Source organism: Astatotilapia calliptera, chromosome 8, assembly GCF_964374335.1.
Source record: "Astatotilapia calliptera chromosome 8, fAstCal68.1, whole genome shotgun sequence".
Lineage (NCBI taxonomy): Eukaryota > Metazoa > Chordata > Actinopteri > Cichliformes > Cichlidae > Astatotilapia > Astatotilapia calliptera.
In genome coordinates, this window is record NC_137429.1 from 25,938,088 (window position 1) to 25,955,170 (window position 17,083).

At 43.9% G+C, this 17,083-nt stretch overlaps 1 protein-coding gene across 2 annotated transcripts; it reads left to right on the forward strand.

The window, feature by feature from the left end:
* The first annotated feature begins 10 nt into the window (after positions 1 to 10).
* Positions 11 to 4,924, forward strand: LOC145430467 (uncharacterized). 2 transcript variants are annotated; one of them, XM_080305629.1, is made up of 6 exons: positions 2,364 to 2,443; positions 2,568 to 2,591; positions 2,829 to 3,084; positions 4,092 to 4,208; positions 4,283 to 4,404; positions 4,496 to 4,924. In XM_080305629.1, exons 3-6 carry the CDS (start codon positions 2,880 to 2,882, stop codon positions 4,568 to 4,570), a joined length of 519 nt encoding a protein of 172 aa, XP_080161755.1. In that variant the 5' UTR covers positions 2,364 to 2,443; positions 2,568 to 2,591; positions 2,829 to 2,879; the 3' UTR covers positions 4,571 to 4,924. The 2 variants fall into 2 exon arrangements, with proteins under 2 accessions (XP_080161756.1, XP_080161755.1); XM_080305630.1 differs by lacking the exons at positions 4,092 to 4,208; positions 4,283 to 4,404; positions 4,496 to 4,924 and adding exons at positions 11 to 1,541; positions 1,623 to 1,763 and having other exon boundaries at positions 2,829 to 2,969.
* The last annotated feature ends 12,159 nt before the right edge of the window (positions 4,925 to 17,083 follow it).

The following is a 17,083-nucleotide window of genomic DNA, read 5'->3' on the forward strand; positions in this document are numbered from 1 at the left end:
GTTAAATCAGGGGCATGCTCCTGTTTCACTCAAACTATTCAGATCCCAATCAAAACAGATTTCTCCTCTAAGGAGTGAGCACAGCATCATCCTTCTCTGGGCTAATATGAATAGAATGAGAATACTTTATTGATCCCTAGGGGAAATATATTGGTTACAGTACAAACAGTAACAAAGACAGATACAAGAAGTAAGGAATAGCACAATATATACAATATATACATACATATAAGTCACTTATTGATAAATATCTGAATAAGAAATGGAAAAGCTAAAAATATGCATGAATTTCAAATCAACTATTTATTGTTACTTTGTCTGTATTTGTTCCTTTTTGCAACAGCAGCACAAAAGCTGCATGAACTTTATCCACTTTTCTGTTCATAGGCGACAACCCACGTCATTCCGCCACCACTTTAAATTTCCACAGAGCTCCTTGTGAAGTCAGCCGCGTGTAAACTTTAAAGACCCAGACATAGGTTATAGAGTGTTTTACTGACTATTAAGTAATGCCCTTACTTATTTTGAAACTTCAGTCGCTGCTAACCTTCAAGCTTCAGCGTTTCCCATCTCAAGTTTCCTTGTGGGCTAGCTATTCAGGAGCTTTCTGAGAACTCTCTCCACAGCTACATGTTAAGAGGAATTGAGGTCTGACAACTGTTGCGGAAAGTCACTGAGTGTTAAGGATGGTGAGTTAGTGAACCCAGACGCGGACCTCTCGTTAAAGTTGAACAGTGTCTTTATTTACAGTGAAGCCAATCCACAGTTATCCATAGTGCAAGTCCCTTCAGTGCTCCTCTCCCCGTCTCTCCTCGTGTGTCCACACAACTCCCGTGAATCAGTGACGTCTCTCCTTCCGTCTCGTTCGCTTCCTGGGAAAAGGCAAAACAGCCACGATTAGCCTCCCTCCGCTATCAAACACTTGCTTTACCCTTGCTGAGCTCGAGTCACTACCAGGCTTGGTGCAATACTCCAGCGCTGTCTGTCACTCAGCCACACCATTAAATAGCTCTGCCAACGACGGTGGATGATTGGCAGCAGCTGGCGAGGAATCAGTCGCAGGTGGGACAGCAGGTCAGAGCGGCAGCACTTCCGGCTCGGAGATCTCCCATTGCTACGCGACCGCGTAACAATCGCAGCGGAGCAGGAGAGGAAAAAACAGAGCGAGAGAGAGGAGAACAAACACACACATACACACAGGTCGCCGGTCGGGGCACCGTCAGACCTGACACTGAGACTCAAATAGCATCAAATAGTTCCTGCAAAACCTTGGTTATATGTTGTGTCGTTACTGTCCTGAAGTATGAATCCTTTGCCACAAAGATGCAAACCAGGATCGAGTCACTTCTCACTTACAGTGGAGTCCAATATTTATCTTATTAAATGTGGTCAATAGAACATTAAAAACACTCTAAGCAGGAGGAGAGTTATTCAGTATTTATTGTACAAACAGAGGATCAGTGATTGATGTAATCCCCTTTCATCTTCTGCTCTTTTCACAGGAGAGCATGTATAGAAGCATGATGAAATGGAGCACCACTGTAAGTCAGCAGTCACATAAATCTGTCTTGTAAAAGCAGCAGGCTCGGGTCTCCCTGATCTTAACGCTGGTTGTTTTTCAGCATGTTCCAGAGTCGGAGTCTCTGGAGGACCGGCTGCTGAGTGTGGAGGTCTCCGAGGTGAATGTGGACCTTGTCATGATGATCATGGAAGTGGTGGCGTCCATCGCTGCTTTTGTCAGATTCTTGCCGCTTGCCAACAGGGTACGATTTCATAAACACGTGCAACTTTTTTATGTTTTACAGAAGGCTGCAAGGCTTGTCATGGTGTCTGCTGTTCTTTTCATATTGAGAAACATTTTAAATGAGTCTGAAGGAGACTTTGTGTTTTTTTAACACGAGTTGAGCAAGTTTAAATATTCCATGTACAGACAGTCCCTGCGGCAGGCAATCTGAATTTGACATGCCTTTGCAAACACTGGTGAAGAAGGACTGCCTGAAATGCAGCAAGTTCTCAACCAAGTAGTAATCTTATGACCTGTTCAGCCTTTTGTCCTGGCCCATCGAGCAGGGGAGATCCCTGCAGTTTGAGGCAGCGCTAAGTTATTCTTTTAGTGTTTCTTGCTCAGTGGTTTTATTGTTCAATCAAAAACTTTGCAAAAGTATAGAAATATGTTTGCACTTATTTCCCATTTGCAAGTTTAAAACCCCAAGATTTTTTTTTCTTTGCCTTGTACTATCGTACAGGGCAGTAGAGAAACTCGCCAGGACAAATTCTTTATCGCCCTGTACAATACAAATCGTGCCTGTAGCGCACCCATTGAGTACCACTGTGTTGCTCAAATATCCGTTCTGTTCTCTCAGATATGCATTGAGATGGCCGAACCTGGTGGATTAACACAGGTGATGGAGAGCAAAGTCACCAAGGACTATTTATCTGCTTGGTAAGTGTGTCCCACAATCAGAAGTGAGAAAAAGAGGAAATTTATTTTACACTGTGTTTGTTCATTTTCTTTAAAGTGTCTTCATGTCTGTCTGACCTTGTGCTTTTTTCTCTCCTCTTCATAGGAGTAAAGCTGGACGTATTGAGTCGTGAGTATCTTTCTTTTTCAGGTTTAGTGGCAGAGTCAAATATACCATACACTCCTCAAGGTCGTCTATAGTAAACAGTTCCCAAAGATGCAAAAAGAGAAGAATGTGATTTAGATATAAGCAACTCTAGATTAGGAATTTGAAATGGAATTTCTTATTTCACATGAACATTTTGTGACAACAAACCTCTTTTCGTGGTAACCTACTGGCATCTTTGCTTTTAAATTCCGTTTGAAGAGCCTGAAACAGCGTCTGCAAGACTCTGGTGACAACAAAGTTAACCTCAAAATGAAAACCAAGAAGACCGCAGAATCGACTGATGCAGTGACCAAAGGTGACTGCCAGGCGGAGAGCCAGAGGACCGAGGAGGAGGCAGTGACCCAGCCCGATGCTGCAGCCGCCCCTGCTGGACAGCAGCCAGAGCCCAAGTGTCCTGATGACGAGACACAGGAGGGAGAGGAGAATGATGGATGGAGCATGGCCGACATTAAAGGTACAAAGAGCTGCTTTAAATCAGCAAAATACACCGCTCTGACAGCCAAAACACAGTAAAGTGAATATAAAAAGAAAAGTTGTGATATTTTATGGCTCTGATCTCATATTTGTGCTCCTCACTGTGCTACAGACATTCAGCCTGGTGGTAGTAATATATTTTACATATGTGGTGGTTAAAAAAAGCTCCGTTGGTGCGATGACTATATCCCACACCATCACCAGCCTGAGATTTTGATACAAGGCAGGATGGATCCAAGATTTCTGACCCTACCATCCTAATGTCACAGCAGAAACTGAGATTCAACAGACCAGGCAGCGTTTTTATTTTACAGCGTTGCTGAGCCTGTGTGAATTGTACCCTCAGTTTTGCGTTCTTAGCTTAGAGAAGTCGAACCCAGTGTGGTCTTCTGCTGCTGTAGCTCATCTGCTTCAGTGTTGGATGTGCTGTGCGTTCAGAGATACTCTTGTGCATTGTAATAAGTGGTTGTTTGGCTTGCTCTGGCCTTCCGGTCAGCGTGAAGCAGTTATTTCATTCTCCTCTAAACTCAAAAATGCATTTCCTCCAGGGAACTGCCACTCACTGGATATTTTCTGTTTCAGACGATTTTATGTAAACCCTAGAGATGCTTCTGTGGGAAAATCCCAGCAGATCAGCAGTTTTTGAAATGCTAAGATCAGCAAACATGCCACGTTTAAGTGACTTAAATTATTTTTCTTCTTCATTCTGATGCTCAGTTTGAATTTCAGCAGGTCATCTGACCATGTCTACATACCTAAATCACTAAGTTGCTGCCATGTGATTGGCTGATTAGAGAGTCACATTAATGAGCAGTCAAACAGGTGTACCTAATAAAGTGGCCGATGAAGGTTTCAGCTTTTCAAGTAAATCGAAATCATTTGTTCAATTATTATTGAGTTATAATTGAATGTTTAAATATTTTATAAACCCAGTGGCTCCTGTAGCAGATTTGTTGATGATTAACGTGTCGCTCTTTTCATTTTCAGTTGTGGGTAAACGCAGGAGGGAGCTTGTCGGACCTGAGGCAAAGCCATCTCGCTCTCAGTCTCCGTGTGTTGTAGCAGATTTCAGACTGCCTCAGTTCAACCCTAACAGCCCCATCGGTCAGACACACACACTCTAAATTCAAATGTGTTGTTAATACTTGTCTAATCTTCCTGTTTCTGCTTCTCTGCAGGTCAGGAGTTTGTGGTCCCTAAATCAGGATTTTTCTGTAACATCTGCTCTGTTTTCTGCCTGAATGAGAAGACCGCCAAGGAACTCCACTGCTGCAGCCAGAAACACTACGACAACCTGCAGGTACGCACGCACATACATATACACGATTCAGCACACAAAATCACACTGTTGGCCTAACGATGTTTGTTTTCTCGCTTTTCTGTTTTTTTAGAAATATTATGAGGAACGTCGACAAAGAGCTACAAAAACTTTGTCTCAGACGTCTCCAGGCTCCGGTTCTGACTGATGGACCTGATCTACTGTATTTTTAACACATAACTGTGCAGAGTGTATATATATATGTATATGTGTGTGTATGTGTGTCCTGGATGACTGTGTACATGTTTGGGGTTTTGTGATTTGTTTCTTCCAAACGGCCGGCCGAGAGAACGTTTAAAAAAAAAGGACATTTATCATTTCTTCTCCAGCCAGCCAGCCAGCCAGCCAGCCCTTCTCATGGTTTTTCCAAAGTACACAGCACAGCAGATTCTGCAATATTCTTACACACTAATTAAGCATTGGAAACCTACCTACTCCTTTGTTCATTGTAAACAATTGTACTTTCTGTAAAGTGGTTTGAATTAAAGAGAAAAGAAAAGTATGTTTTGTTTTGTTTTTTTTCTTCAAGATCTGTTCACATGTACTTAGCAAGAGTGAGTACACAGCCAGCCAGCCAACCAGCCCTTCTCATGGTTTTTACAAAGTACACAGCACAGCAGATTCTGCAATATTCTTACACATCAATTACACATGGAAACCTACCTACCTACTTCTGTCTTCATTCTAAACAATCACACTTTCTGGAAAGTGCTTTCAATAAAACACAAAACAAAACCATCTTTTCTTTGCTTTTTTTTATTCAACATCTCTTCACGGTGTAGTGAGGAAGGCCAAAAACAAAGAGAGCCTACCAAGGTAATATTCAAGTAGGCGCACTTTTGAAGTGGTGAAAGGCAAAGGCATGAGTGCAAGCCTAATAAAAGCTAATAGGAGAGATGTAGAGCCGGCAGAGGACTTGGCAAGAGCAGGAAAAAGCAAAAAGGAAAGGCGAGTGCACGTCTCCCCGCCCCCCAAGCCAGGCCGAGAGAAGGCTTGAAAAAAAAGGACATTTATCATTTCTTCTTCAGCCAGCCAGCCCTTCTCATGGTTTTTCCAAAGTACACAGCACAGCAGATTCTGCAATATTCTTACACACTAATTAAGCATTGGAAACCTACCTACTCCTTTGTTCATTGTAAACAATTGTACTTTCTGTAAAGTGGTTTGAATTAAAGAGAAAAGAAAAGTATGTTTTGTTTAGTTTTTTTTCTTCAAGATCTGTTCACATGTACTTAGCAAGAGTGAGTACACAGCGTTAAAAAATGGTACTTAGTGTAGTGAGGAAGGCGAAAAGCAAAGAGAGCATATGAAGGTAATATTGAAGTAGGCGCAGTTTTGAAGTGGTGAAAGGCAAAGGCATGAGTGCAAGCGTAATAAAAGGTAATAGGAGAGATGTCGAGCAGGCGGAGGACTTGGCTGGAGCAGGCGGAGGACTTGGCTGGAGCAGGAAAAGGCAAAAGGGGAAACGCGAATGCGCATCCCCGCCCCCCAAGCTAGGGCCGTGGCAGCGAGATCGTGGGGGTTCGAACTGGCGGCGCTCTGTACCAGAGTGCTCTGCCACACATCATACGCCAAACGGCCGGCCGAGAGAATGGTTAAAAAAAAGGACATTTATCATTTCTTCTCCAGCCAGCCAGCCAGCCCTTCTCATGGTTTTTCCAAAGTACACAGCACAGCAGATTCTGCAATATTCTTACACACTAATTAAGCATTGGAAACCTACCTACTCCTTTGTTCATTGTAAACAATTGTACTTTCTGTAAAGTGGTTTGAATTAAAGAGAAAAGAAAAGTATGTTTTGTTTTGTTTTTTTTCTTCAAGATCTGTTCACATGTACTTAGCAAGAGTGAGTACACAGCGTTAAAAAATGGTACTTAGTGTAGTGAGGAAGGCGAAAAGCAAAGAGAGCATATGAAGGTAATATTGAAGTAGGCGCAGTTTTGAAGTGGTGAAAGGCAAAGGCATGAGTGCAAGCGTAATAAAAGGTAATAGGAGAGATGTCGAGCAGGCGGAGGACTTGGCTGGAGCAGGAAAAGGCAAAAGGGGAAACGCGAATGCGCATCCCCGCCCCCCAAGCTAGGGCCGTGGCAGCGAGATCGTGGGGGTTCGAACTGGCGGCGCTCTGTACCAGAGTGCTCTGCCACACATCATACGCCAAACGGCCGGCCGAGAGAATGGTTAAAAAAAAGGACATTTATCATTTCTTCTCCAGCCAGCCAGCCAGCCAGCCCTTCTCATGGTTTTTACAAAGTACACAGCACAGCAGATTCTGCAATATTCTTACACATCAATTACACATGGAAACCTACCTACCTACTTCTGTCTTCATTCTAAACAATTACACTTTCTGGAAAGTGCTTTCAATAAAACACAAAACAAAACCATCTTTTCTTTGCTTTTTTTTATTCAACATCTCTTCACGGTGTAGTGAGGAAGGCCAAAAACAAAGAGAGCCTACCAAGGTAATATTCAAGTAGGCGCAGTTTTGAAGTGGTGAAAGGCAAAGGCATGAGTGCAAGCCTATTAAAAGCTAATAGGAGAGATGTAGAGCCGGCAGAGGACTTGGCAAGAGCAGGAAAAAGCAAAAAGGAAAGGCGAGTGCACGTCTCCCCGCCCCCCAAGCCAGGCCGAGAGAAGGCTTGAAAAAAAAGGACATTTATCATTTCTTCTCCAGCCAGCCAGCCCTTCTCATGGTTTTTACAAAGTACACAGCACAGCAGATTCTGCAATATTCTTACACATCAATTACACATGGAAACCTACCTACCTACTTCTGTCTTCATTCTAAACAATTACACTTTCTGGAAAGTGGTTTGAATTAAAGAGAAAAGAAAAGTATGTTTTGTTTTGTTTTTTTTCTTCAAGATCTGTTTACATGTACTTAGCAAGAGTGAGTACACAGCGTTAAAAAATGGTACTTAGTGTAGTGAGGAAGGCGAAAAGCAAAGAGAGCATATGAAGGTAATATTGAAGTAGGCGCAGTTTTGAAGTGGTGAAAGGCAAAGGCATGAGTGCAAGCCTAATAAAAGGTAATAGGAGAGATGTCGAGCAGGCGGAGGACTTGGCTGGAGCAGGAAAAGGCAAAAGGGGAAACGCGAATGCGCATCCCCGCCCCCCAAGCTAGGGCCGTGGCAGCGAGATCGTGGGGGTTCGAACTGGCGGCGCTCTGTACCAGAGTGCTCTGCCACACATCATACGCCAAACGGCCGGCCGAGAGAAGGCTTGAAAAAAAAGGACATTTATCATTTCTTCTTCAGCCAGCCAGCCCTTCTCATGGTTTTTCCAAAGTACACAGCACAGCAGATTCTGCAATATTCTTACACACTAATTAAGCATTGGAAACCTACCTACTCCTTTGTTCATTGTAAACAATTGTACTTTCTGTAAAGTGGTTTGAATTAAAGAGAAAAGAAAAGTATGTTTTGTTTTGTTTTTTTTCTTCAAGATCTGTTCACATGTACTTAGCAAGAGTGAGTACACAGCGTTAAAAAATGGTACTTAGTGTAGTGAGGAAGGCGAAAAGCAAAGAGAGCATATGAAGGTAATATTGAAGTAGGCGCAGTTTTGAAGTGGTGAAAGGCAAAGGCATGAGTGCAAGCGTAATAAAAGGTAATAGGAGAGATGTCGAGCAGGCGGAGGACTTGGCTGGAGCAGGCGGAGGACTTGGCTGGAGCAGGAAAAGGCAAAAGGGGAAACGCGAATGCGCATCCCCGCCCCCCAAGCTAGGGCCGTGGCAGCGAGATCGTGGGGGTTCGAACTGGCGGCGCTCTGTACCAGAGTGCTCTGCCACACATCATACGCCAAACGGCCGGCCGAGAGAATGGTTAAAAAAAAGGACATTTATCATTTCTTCTCCAGCCAGCCAGCCAGCCAGCCAGCCAGCCCTTCTCATGGTTTTTACAAAGTACACAGCACAGCAGATTCTGCAATATTCTTACACATCAATTACACATGGAAACCTACCTACCTACTTCTGTCTTCATTCTAAACAATTACACTTTCTGGAAAGTGCTTTCAATAAAACACAAAACAAAACCATCTTTTCTTTGCTTTTTTTTATTCAACATCTCTTCACGGTGTAGTGAGGAAGGCCAAAAACAAAGAGAGCCTACCAAGGTAATATTCAAGTAGTCGCACTTTTGAAGTGGTGAAAGGCAAAGGCATGAGTGCAAGCCTAATAAAAGCTAATAGGAGAGATGTAGAGCCGGCAGAGGACTTGGCAAGAGCAGGAAAAAGCAAAAAGGAAAGGCGAGTGCACGTCTCCCCGCCCCCCAAGCCAGGCCGAGAGAAGGCTTGAAAAAAAAGGACATTTATCATTTCTTCTTCAGCCAGCCAGCCCTTCTCATGGTTTTTCCAAAGTACACAGCACAGCAGATTCTGCAATATTCTTACACACTAATTAAGCATTGGAAACCTACCTACTCCTTTGTTCATTGTAAACAATTGTACTTTCTGTAAAGTGGTTTGAATTAAAGAGAAAAGAAAAGTATGTTTTGTTTTGTTTTTTTTCTTCAAGATCTGTTCACATGTACTTAGCAAGAGTGAGTACACAGCGTTAAAAAATGGTACTTAGTGTAGTGAGGAAGGCGAAAAGCAAAGAGAGCATATGAAGGTAATATTGAAGTAGGCGCAGTTTTGAAGTGGTGAAAGGCAAAGGCATGAGTGCAAGCGTAATAAAAGGTAATAGGAGAGATGTCGAGCAGGCGGAGGACTTGGCTGGAGCAGGAAAAGGCAAAAGGGGAAACGCGAATGCGCATCCCCGCCCCCCAAGCTAGGGCCGTGGCAGCGAGATCGTGGGGGTTCGAACTGGCGGCGCTCTGTACCAGAGTGCTCTGCCACACATCATACGCCAAACGGCCGGCCGAGAGAATGGTTAAAAAAAAGGACATTTATCATTTCTTCTCCAGCCAGCCAGCCAGCCAGCCAGCCCTTCTCATGGTTTTTACAAAGTACACAGCACAGCAGATTCTGCAATATTCTTACACACTAATTAAGCATTGGAAACCTACCTACTCCTTTGTTCATTGTAAACAATTGTACTTTCTGTAAAGTGGTTTGAATTAAAGAGAAAAGAAAAGTATGTTTTGTTTTTTTTTTTTTCTTCAAGATCTGTTCACATGTACTTAGCAAGAGTGAGTACACAGCGTTAAAAAATGGTACTTAGTGTAGTGAGGAAGGCGAAAAGCAAAGAGAGCATATGAAGGTAATATTGAAGTAGGCGCAGTTTTGAAGTGGTGAAAGGCAAAGGCATGAGTGCAAGCGTAATAAAAGGTAATAGGAGAGATGTCGAGCAGGCGGAGGACTTGGCTGGAGCAGGCGGAGGACTTGGCTGGAGCAGGAAAAGGCAAAAGGGGAAACGCGAATGCGCATCCCCGCCCCCCAAGCTAGGGCCGTGGCAGCGAGATCGTGGGGGTTCGAACTGGCGGCGCTCTGTACCAGAGTGCTCTGCCACACATCATACGCCAAACGGCCGGCCGAGAGAATGGTTAAAAAAAAGGACATTTATCATTTCTTCTCCAGCCAGCCAGCCAGCCAGCCCTTCTCATGGTTTTTACAAAGTACACAGCACAGCAGATTCTGCAATATTCTTACACATCAATTACACATGGAAACCTACCTACCTACTTCTGTCTTCATTCTAAACAATTACACTTTCTGGAAAGTGCTTTCAATAAAACACAAAACAAAACCATCTTTTCTTTGCTTTTTTTTATTCAACATCTCTTCACGGTGTAGTGAGGAAGGCCAAAAACAAAGAGAGCCTACCAAGGTAATATTCAAGTAGTCGCACTTTTGAAGTGGTGAAAGGCAAAGGCATGAGTGCAAGCCTAATAAAAGCTAATAGGAGAGATGTAGAGCCGGCAGAGGACTTGGCAAGAGCAGGAAAAAGCAAAAAGGAAAGGCGAGTGCACGTCTCCCCGCCCCCCAAGCCAGGCCGAGAGAAGGCTTGAAAAAAAAGGACATTTATCATTTCTTCTTCAGCCAGCCAGCCCTTCTCATGGTTTTTCCAAAGTACACAGCACAGCAGATTCTGCAATATTCTTACACACTAATTAAGCATTGGAAACCTACCTACTCCTTTGTTCATTGTAAACAATTGTACTTTCTGTAAAGTGGTTTGAATTAAAGAGAAAAGAAAAGTATGTTTTGTTTTGTTTTTTTTCTTCAAGATCTGTTCACATGTACTTAGCAAGAGTGAGTACACAGCGTTAAAAAATGGTACTTAGTGTAGTGAGGAAGGCGAAAAGCAAAGAGAGCATATGAAGGTAATATTGAAGTAGGCGCAGTTTTGAAGTGGTGAAAGGCAAAGGCATGAGTGCAAGCGTAATAAAAGGTAATAGGAGAGATGTCGAGCAGGCGGAGGACTTGGCTGGAGCAGGCGGAGGACTTGGCTGGAGCAGGAAAAGGCAAAAGGGGAAACGCGAATGCGCATCCCCGCCCCCCAAGCTAGGGCCGTGGCAGCGAGATCGTGGGGGTTCGAACTGGCGGCGCTCTGTACCAGAGTGCTCTGCCACACATCATACGCCAAACGGCCGGCCGAGAGAATGGTTAAAAAAAAGGACATTTATCATTTCTTCTCCAGCCAGCCAGCCAGCCAGCCAGCCAGCCCTTCTCATGGTTTTTACAAAGTACACAGCACAGCAGATTCTGCAATATTCTTACACATCAATTACACATGGAAACCTACCTACCTACTTCTGTCTTCATTCTAAACAATTACACTTTCTGGAAAGTGCTTTCAATAAAACACAAAACAAAACCATCTTTTCTTTGCTTTTTTTTATTCAACATCTCTTCACGGTGTAGTGAGGAAGGCCAAAAACAAAGAGAGCCTACCAAGGTAATATTCAAGTAGGCGCACTTTTGAAGTGGTGAAAGGCAAAGGCATGAGTGCAAGCCTAATAAAAGCTAATAGGAGAGATGTAGAGCCGGCAGAGGACTTGGCAAGAGCAGGAAAAAGCAAAAAGGAAAGGCGAGTGCACGTCTCCCCGCCCCCCAAGCCAGGCCGAGAGAAGGCTTGAAAAAAAAGGACATTTATCATTTCTTCTTCAGCCAGCCAGCCCTTCTCATGGTTTTTCCAAAGTACACAGCACAGCAGATTCTGCAATATTCTTACACACTAATTAAGCATTGGAAACCTACCTACTCCTTTGTTCATTGTAAACAATTGTACTTTCTGTAAAGTGGTTTGAATTAAAGAGAAAAGAAAAGTATGTTTTGTTTTGTTTTTTTTCTTCAAGATCTGTTCACATGTACTTAGCAAGAGTGAGTACACAGCGTTAAAAAATGGTACTTAGTGTAGTGAGGAAGGCGAAAAGCAAAGAGAGCATATGAAGGTAATATTGAAGTAGGCGCAGTTTTGAAGTGGTGAAAGGCAAAGGCATGAGTGCAAGCGTAATAAAAGGTAATAGGAGAGATGTCGAGCAGGCGGAGGACTTGGCTGGAGCAGGCGGAGGACTTGGCTGGAGCAGGAAAAGGCAAAGGGGGAAACGCGAATGCGCATCCCGGCCCCCAAAGTTAGGGCCGTGGCAGCGAGATCGTGGGGGTTCGAACTGGCGGCGCTCTGTACCAGAGTGCTCTGCCACACATCATACGCCAAACGGCCGGCCGAGAGAATGGTTAAAAAAAAGGACATTTATCATTTCTTCTTCAGCCAGCCAGCCCTTCTCATGGTTTTTCCAAAGTACACAGCACAGCAGATTCTGCAATATTCTTACACACTAATTAAGCATTGGAAACCTACCTACTCCTTTGTTCATTGTAAACAATTACACTTTCTGGAAAGTGCTTTCAATAAAACACAAAACAAAACCATCTTTTCTTTGCTTTTTTTTATTCAACATCTCTTCACGGTGTAGTGAGGAAGGCCAAAAACAAAGAGAGCCTACCAAGGTAATATTCAAGTAGGCGCACTTTTGAAGTGGTGAAAGGCAAAGGCATGAGTGCAAGCCTAATAAAAGCTAATAGGAGAGATGTAGAGCCGGCAGAGGACTTGGCAAGAGCAGGAAAAAGCAAAAAGGAAAGGCGAGTGCACGTCTCCCCGCCCCCCAAGCCAGGCCGAGAGAAGGCTTGAAAAAAAAGGACATTTATCATTTCTTCTCCAGCCAGCCAGCCAGCCAGCCAGCCCTTCTCATGGTTTTTCCAAAGTACACAGCACAGCAGATTCTGCAATATTCTTACACACTAATTAAGCATTGGAAACCTACCTACTCCTTTGTTCATTGTAAACAATTGTACTTTCTGTAAAGTGGTTTGAATTAAAGAGAAAAGAAAAGTATGTTTTGTTTTGTTTTTTTTCTTCAAGATCTGTTCACATGTACTTAGCAAGAGTGAGTACACAGCGTTAAAAAATGGTACTTAGTGTAGTGAGGAAGGCGAAAAGCAAAGAGAGCATATGAAGGTAATATTGAAGTAGGCGCAGTTTTGAAGTGGTGAAAGGCAAAGGCATGAGTGCAAGCCTAATAAAAGGTAATAGGAGAGATGTCGAGCAGGCGGAGGACTTGGCTGGAGCAGGAAAAGGCAAAAGGGGAAACGCGAATGCGCATCCCTGCCGAGATCGTGGGGGTTCGAACTGGCGGAGCTCTGTACCAGAGTGCTCTGCCACACATCATACGCCAAACAGCCGGCCGAGAGAATGGTTAAAAAAAAGGACATTTATCATTTCTTCTTCAGCCAGCCAGCCCTTCTCATGGTTTTTCCAAAGTACACAGCACAGCAGATTCTGCAATATTCTTACACACTAATTAAGCATTGGAAACCTACCTACTCCTTTGTTCATTGTAAACAATTGTACTTTCTGTAAAGTGGTTTGAATTAAAGAGAAAAGAAAAGTATGTTTTGTTTTGTTTTTTTTCTTCAAGATCTGTTCACATGTACTTAGCAAGAGTGAGTACACAGCGTTAAAAAATGGTACTTAGTGTAGTGAGGAAGGCGAAAAGCAAAGAGAGCATATGAAGGTAATATTGAAGTAGGCGCAGTTTTGAAGTGGTGAAAGGCAAAGGCATGAGTGCAAGCGTAATAAAAGGTAATAGGAGAGATGTCGAGCAGGCGGAGGACTTGGCTGGAGCAGGCGGAGGACTTGGCTGGAGCAGGAAAAGGCAAAAGGGGAAACGCGAATGCGCATCCCCGCCCCCCAAGCTAGGGCCGTGGCAGCGAGATCGTGGGGGTTCGAATTGGCGGCGCTCTGTACCAGAGTGCTCTGCCACACATCATACGCCAAACGGCCGGCCGAGAGAATGGTTAAAAAAAAGGACATTTATCATTTCTTCTCCAGCCAGCCAGCCAGCCCTTCTCATGGTTTTTCCAAAGTACACAGCACAGCAGATTCTGCAATATTCTTACACACTAATTAAGCATTGGAAACCTACCTACTCCTTTGTTCATTGTAAACAATTGTACTTTCTGTAAAGTGGTTTGAATTAAAGAGAAAAGAAAAGTATGTTTTGTTTTGTTTTTTTTCTTCAAGATCTGTTCACATGTACTTAGCAAGAGTGAGTACACAGCGTTAAAAAATGGTACTTAGTGTAGTGAGGAAGGCGAAAAGCAAAGAGAGCATATGAAGGTAATATTGAAGTAGGCGCAGTTTTGAAGTGGTGAAAGGCAAAGGCATGAGTGCAAGCGTAATAAAAGGTAATAGGAGAGATGTCGAGCAGGCGGAGGACTTGGCTGGAGCAGGCGGAGGACTTGGCTGGAGCAGGAAAAGGCAAAAGGGGAAACGCGAATGCGCATCCCCGCCCCCCAAGCTAGGGCCGTGGCAGCGAGATCGTGGGGGTTCGAACTGGCGGCGCTCTGTACCAGAGTGCTCTGCCACACATCATACGCCAAACGGCCGGCCGAGAGAATGGTTAAAAAAACAGGACATTTATCATTTCTTCTCCAGCCAGCCAGCCAGCCAGCCAGCCCTTCTCATGGTTTTTCCAAAGTACACAGCACAGCAGATTCTGCAATATTCTTACACACTAATTAAGCATTGGAAACCTACCTACTCCTTTGTTCATTGTAAACAATTGTACTTTCTGTAAAGTGGTTTGAATTAAAGAGAAAAGAAAAGTATGTTTTGTTTTGTTTTTTTTCTTCAAGATCTGTTCACATGTACTTAGCAAGAGTGAGTACACAGCGTTAAAAAATGGTACTTAGTGTAGTGAGGAAGGCGAAAAGCAAAGAGAGCATATGAAGGTAATATTGAAGTAGGCGCAGTTTTGAAGTGGTGAAAGGCAAAGGCATGAGTGCAAGCGTAATAAAAGGTAATAGGAGAGATGTCGAGCAGGCGGAGGACTTGGCTGGAGCAGGCGGAGGACTTGGCTGGAGCAGGAAAAGGCAAAAGGGGAAACGCGAATGCGCATCCCCGCCCCCCAAGCTAGGGCCGTGGCAGCGAGATCGTGGGGGTTCGAACTGGCGGCGCTCTGTACCAGAGTGCTCTGCCACACATCATACGCCAAACGGCCGGCCGAGAGAATGGTTAAAAAAAAGGACATTTATCATTTCTTCTCCAGCCAGCCAGCCAGCCAGCCCTTCTCATGGTTTTTCCAAAGTACACAGCACAGCAGATTCTGCAATATTCTTACACATCAATTACACATGGAAACCTACCTACCTACTTCTGTCTTCATTCTAAACAATTACACTTTCTGGAAAGTGCTTTCAATAAAACACAAAACAAAACCATCTTTTCTTTGCTTTTTTTTATTCAACATCTCTTCACGGTGTAGTGAGGAAGGCCAAAAACAAAGAGAGCCTACCAAGGTAATATTCAAGTAGGCGCACTTTTGAAGTGGTGAAAGGCAAAGGCATGAGTGCAAGCCTAATAAAAGCTAATAGGAGAGATGTAGAGCCGGCAGAGGACTTGGCAAGAGCAGGAAAAAGCAAAAAGGAAAGGCGAGTGCACGTCTCCCCGCCCCCCAAGCCAGGCCGAGAGAAGGCTTGAAAAAAAAGGACATTTATCATTTCTTCTCCAGCCAGCCAGCCCTTCTCATGGTTTTTACAAAGTACACAGCACAGCAGATTCTGCAATATTCTTACACATCAATTACACATGGAAACCTACCTACCTACTTCTGTCTTCATTCTAAACAATTACACTTTCTGTAAAGTGGTTTGAATTAAAGAGAAAAGAAAAGTATGTTTTGTTTTGTTTTTTTTCTTCAAGATCTGTTTACATGTACTTAGCAAGAGTGAGTACACAGCGTTAAAAAATGGTACTTAGTGTAGTGAGGAAGGCGAAAAGCAAAGAGAGCATATGAAGGTAATATTGAAATAGGCGCAGTTTTGAAGTGGTGAAAGGCAAAGGCATGAGTGCAAGCGTAATAAAAGGTAATAGGAGAGATGTCGAGCAGGCGGAGGACTTGGCTGGAGCAGGAAAAGGCAAAAAGGGAAACGCGAATGCGCATCCCCGCCCCCCAAGCTAGGGCCGTGGCAGCGAGATCGTGGGGGTTCGAACTGGCGGAGCTCTGTACCAGAGTGCTCTGCCACACATCATACGCCAAACGGCCGGCCGAGAGAATGGTTAAAAAAAAGGACATTTATCATTTCTTCTCCAGCCAGCCAGCCAGCCAGCCAGCCAGCCCTTCTCATGGTTTTTCCAAAGTACACAGCACAGCAGATTCTGCAATATTCTTACACACTAATTAAGCATTGGAAACCTACCTACTCCTTTGTTCATTGTAAACAATTGTACTTTCTGTAAAGTGGTTTGAATTAAAGAGAAAAGAAAAGTATGTTTTGTTTTGTTTTTTTTCTTCAAGATCTGTTCACATGTACTTAGCAAGAGTGAGTACACAGCGTTAAAAAATGGTACTTAGTGTAGTGAGGAAGGCGAAAAGCAAAGAGAGCATATGAAGGTAATATTGAAGTAGGCGCAGTTTTGAAGTGGTGAAAGGCAAAGGCATGAGTGCAAGCGTAATAAAAGGTAATAGGAGAGATGTCGAGCAGGCGGAGGACTTGGCTGGAGCAGGCGGAGGACTTGGCTGGAGCAGGAAAAGGCAAAAGGGGAAACGCGAATGCGTATACCCGCCCCCCAAGCTAGGGCCGTGGCAGCGAGATCGTGGGGGTTCGAACTGGCGGCGCTCTGTACCAGAGTGCTCTGCCACACATCATACACCAAACGGCCGGCCGAGAGAATGGTTAAAAAAAAGGACATTTATCATTTCTTCTCCAGCCAGCCAGCCAGCCAGCCAGCCAGCGAGCCCTTCTCATGGTTTTTACAAAGTACACAGCACAGCAGATTCTGCAATATTCTTACACATCAATTACACATGGAAACCTACCTACCTACTTCTGTCTTCATTCTAAACAATTACACTTTCTGGAAAGTGCTTTCAATAAAACACGAAACAAAACCATCTTTTCTTTGCTTTTTTTTATTCAACATCTCTTCACGGTGTAGTGAGGAAGGCCAAAAACAAAGAGAGCCTACCAAGGTAATATTCAAGTAGGCGCACTTTTGAAGTGGTGAAAGGCAAAGGCATGAGTGCAAGCCTAATAAAAGCTAATAGGAGAGATGTAGAGCCGGCAGAGGACTTGGCAAGAGCAGGAAAAAGCAAAAAGGAAAGGCGAGTGCACGTCTCCCCGCACCCCAAGCCAGGCCCAGAGAAGGCTTGAAAAAAAAGGACATTTATCATTTCTTCTTCAGCCAGCCAGCCCTTCTCATGGTTTTTCCAAAGTA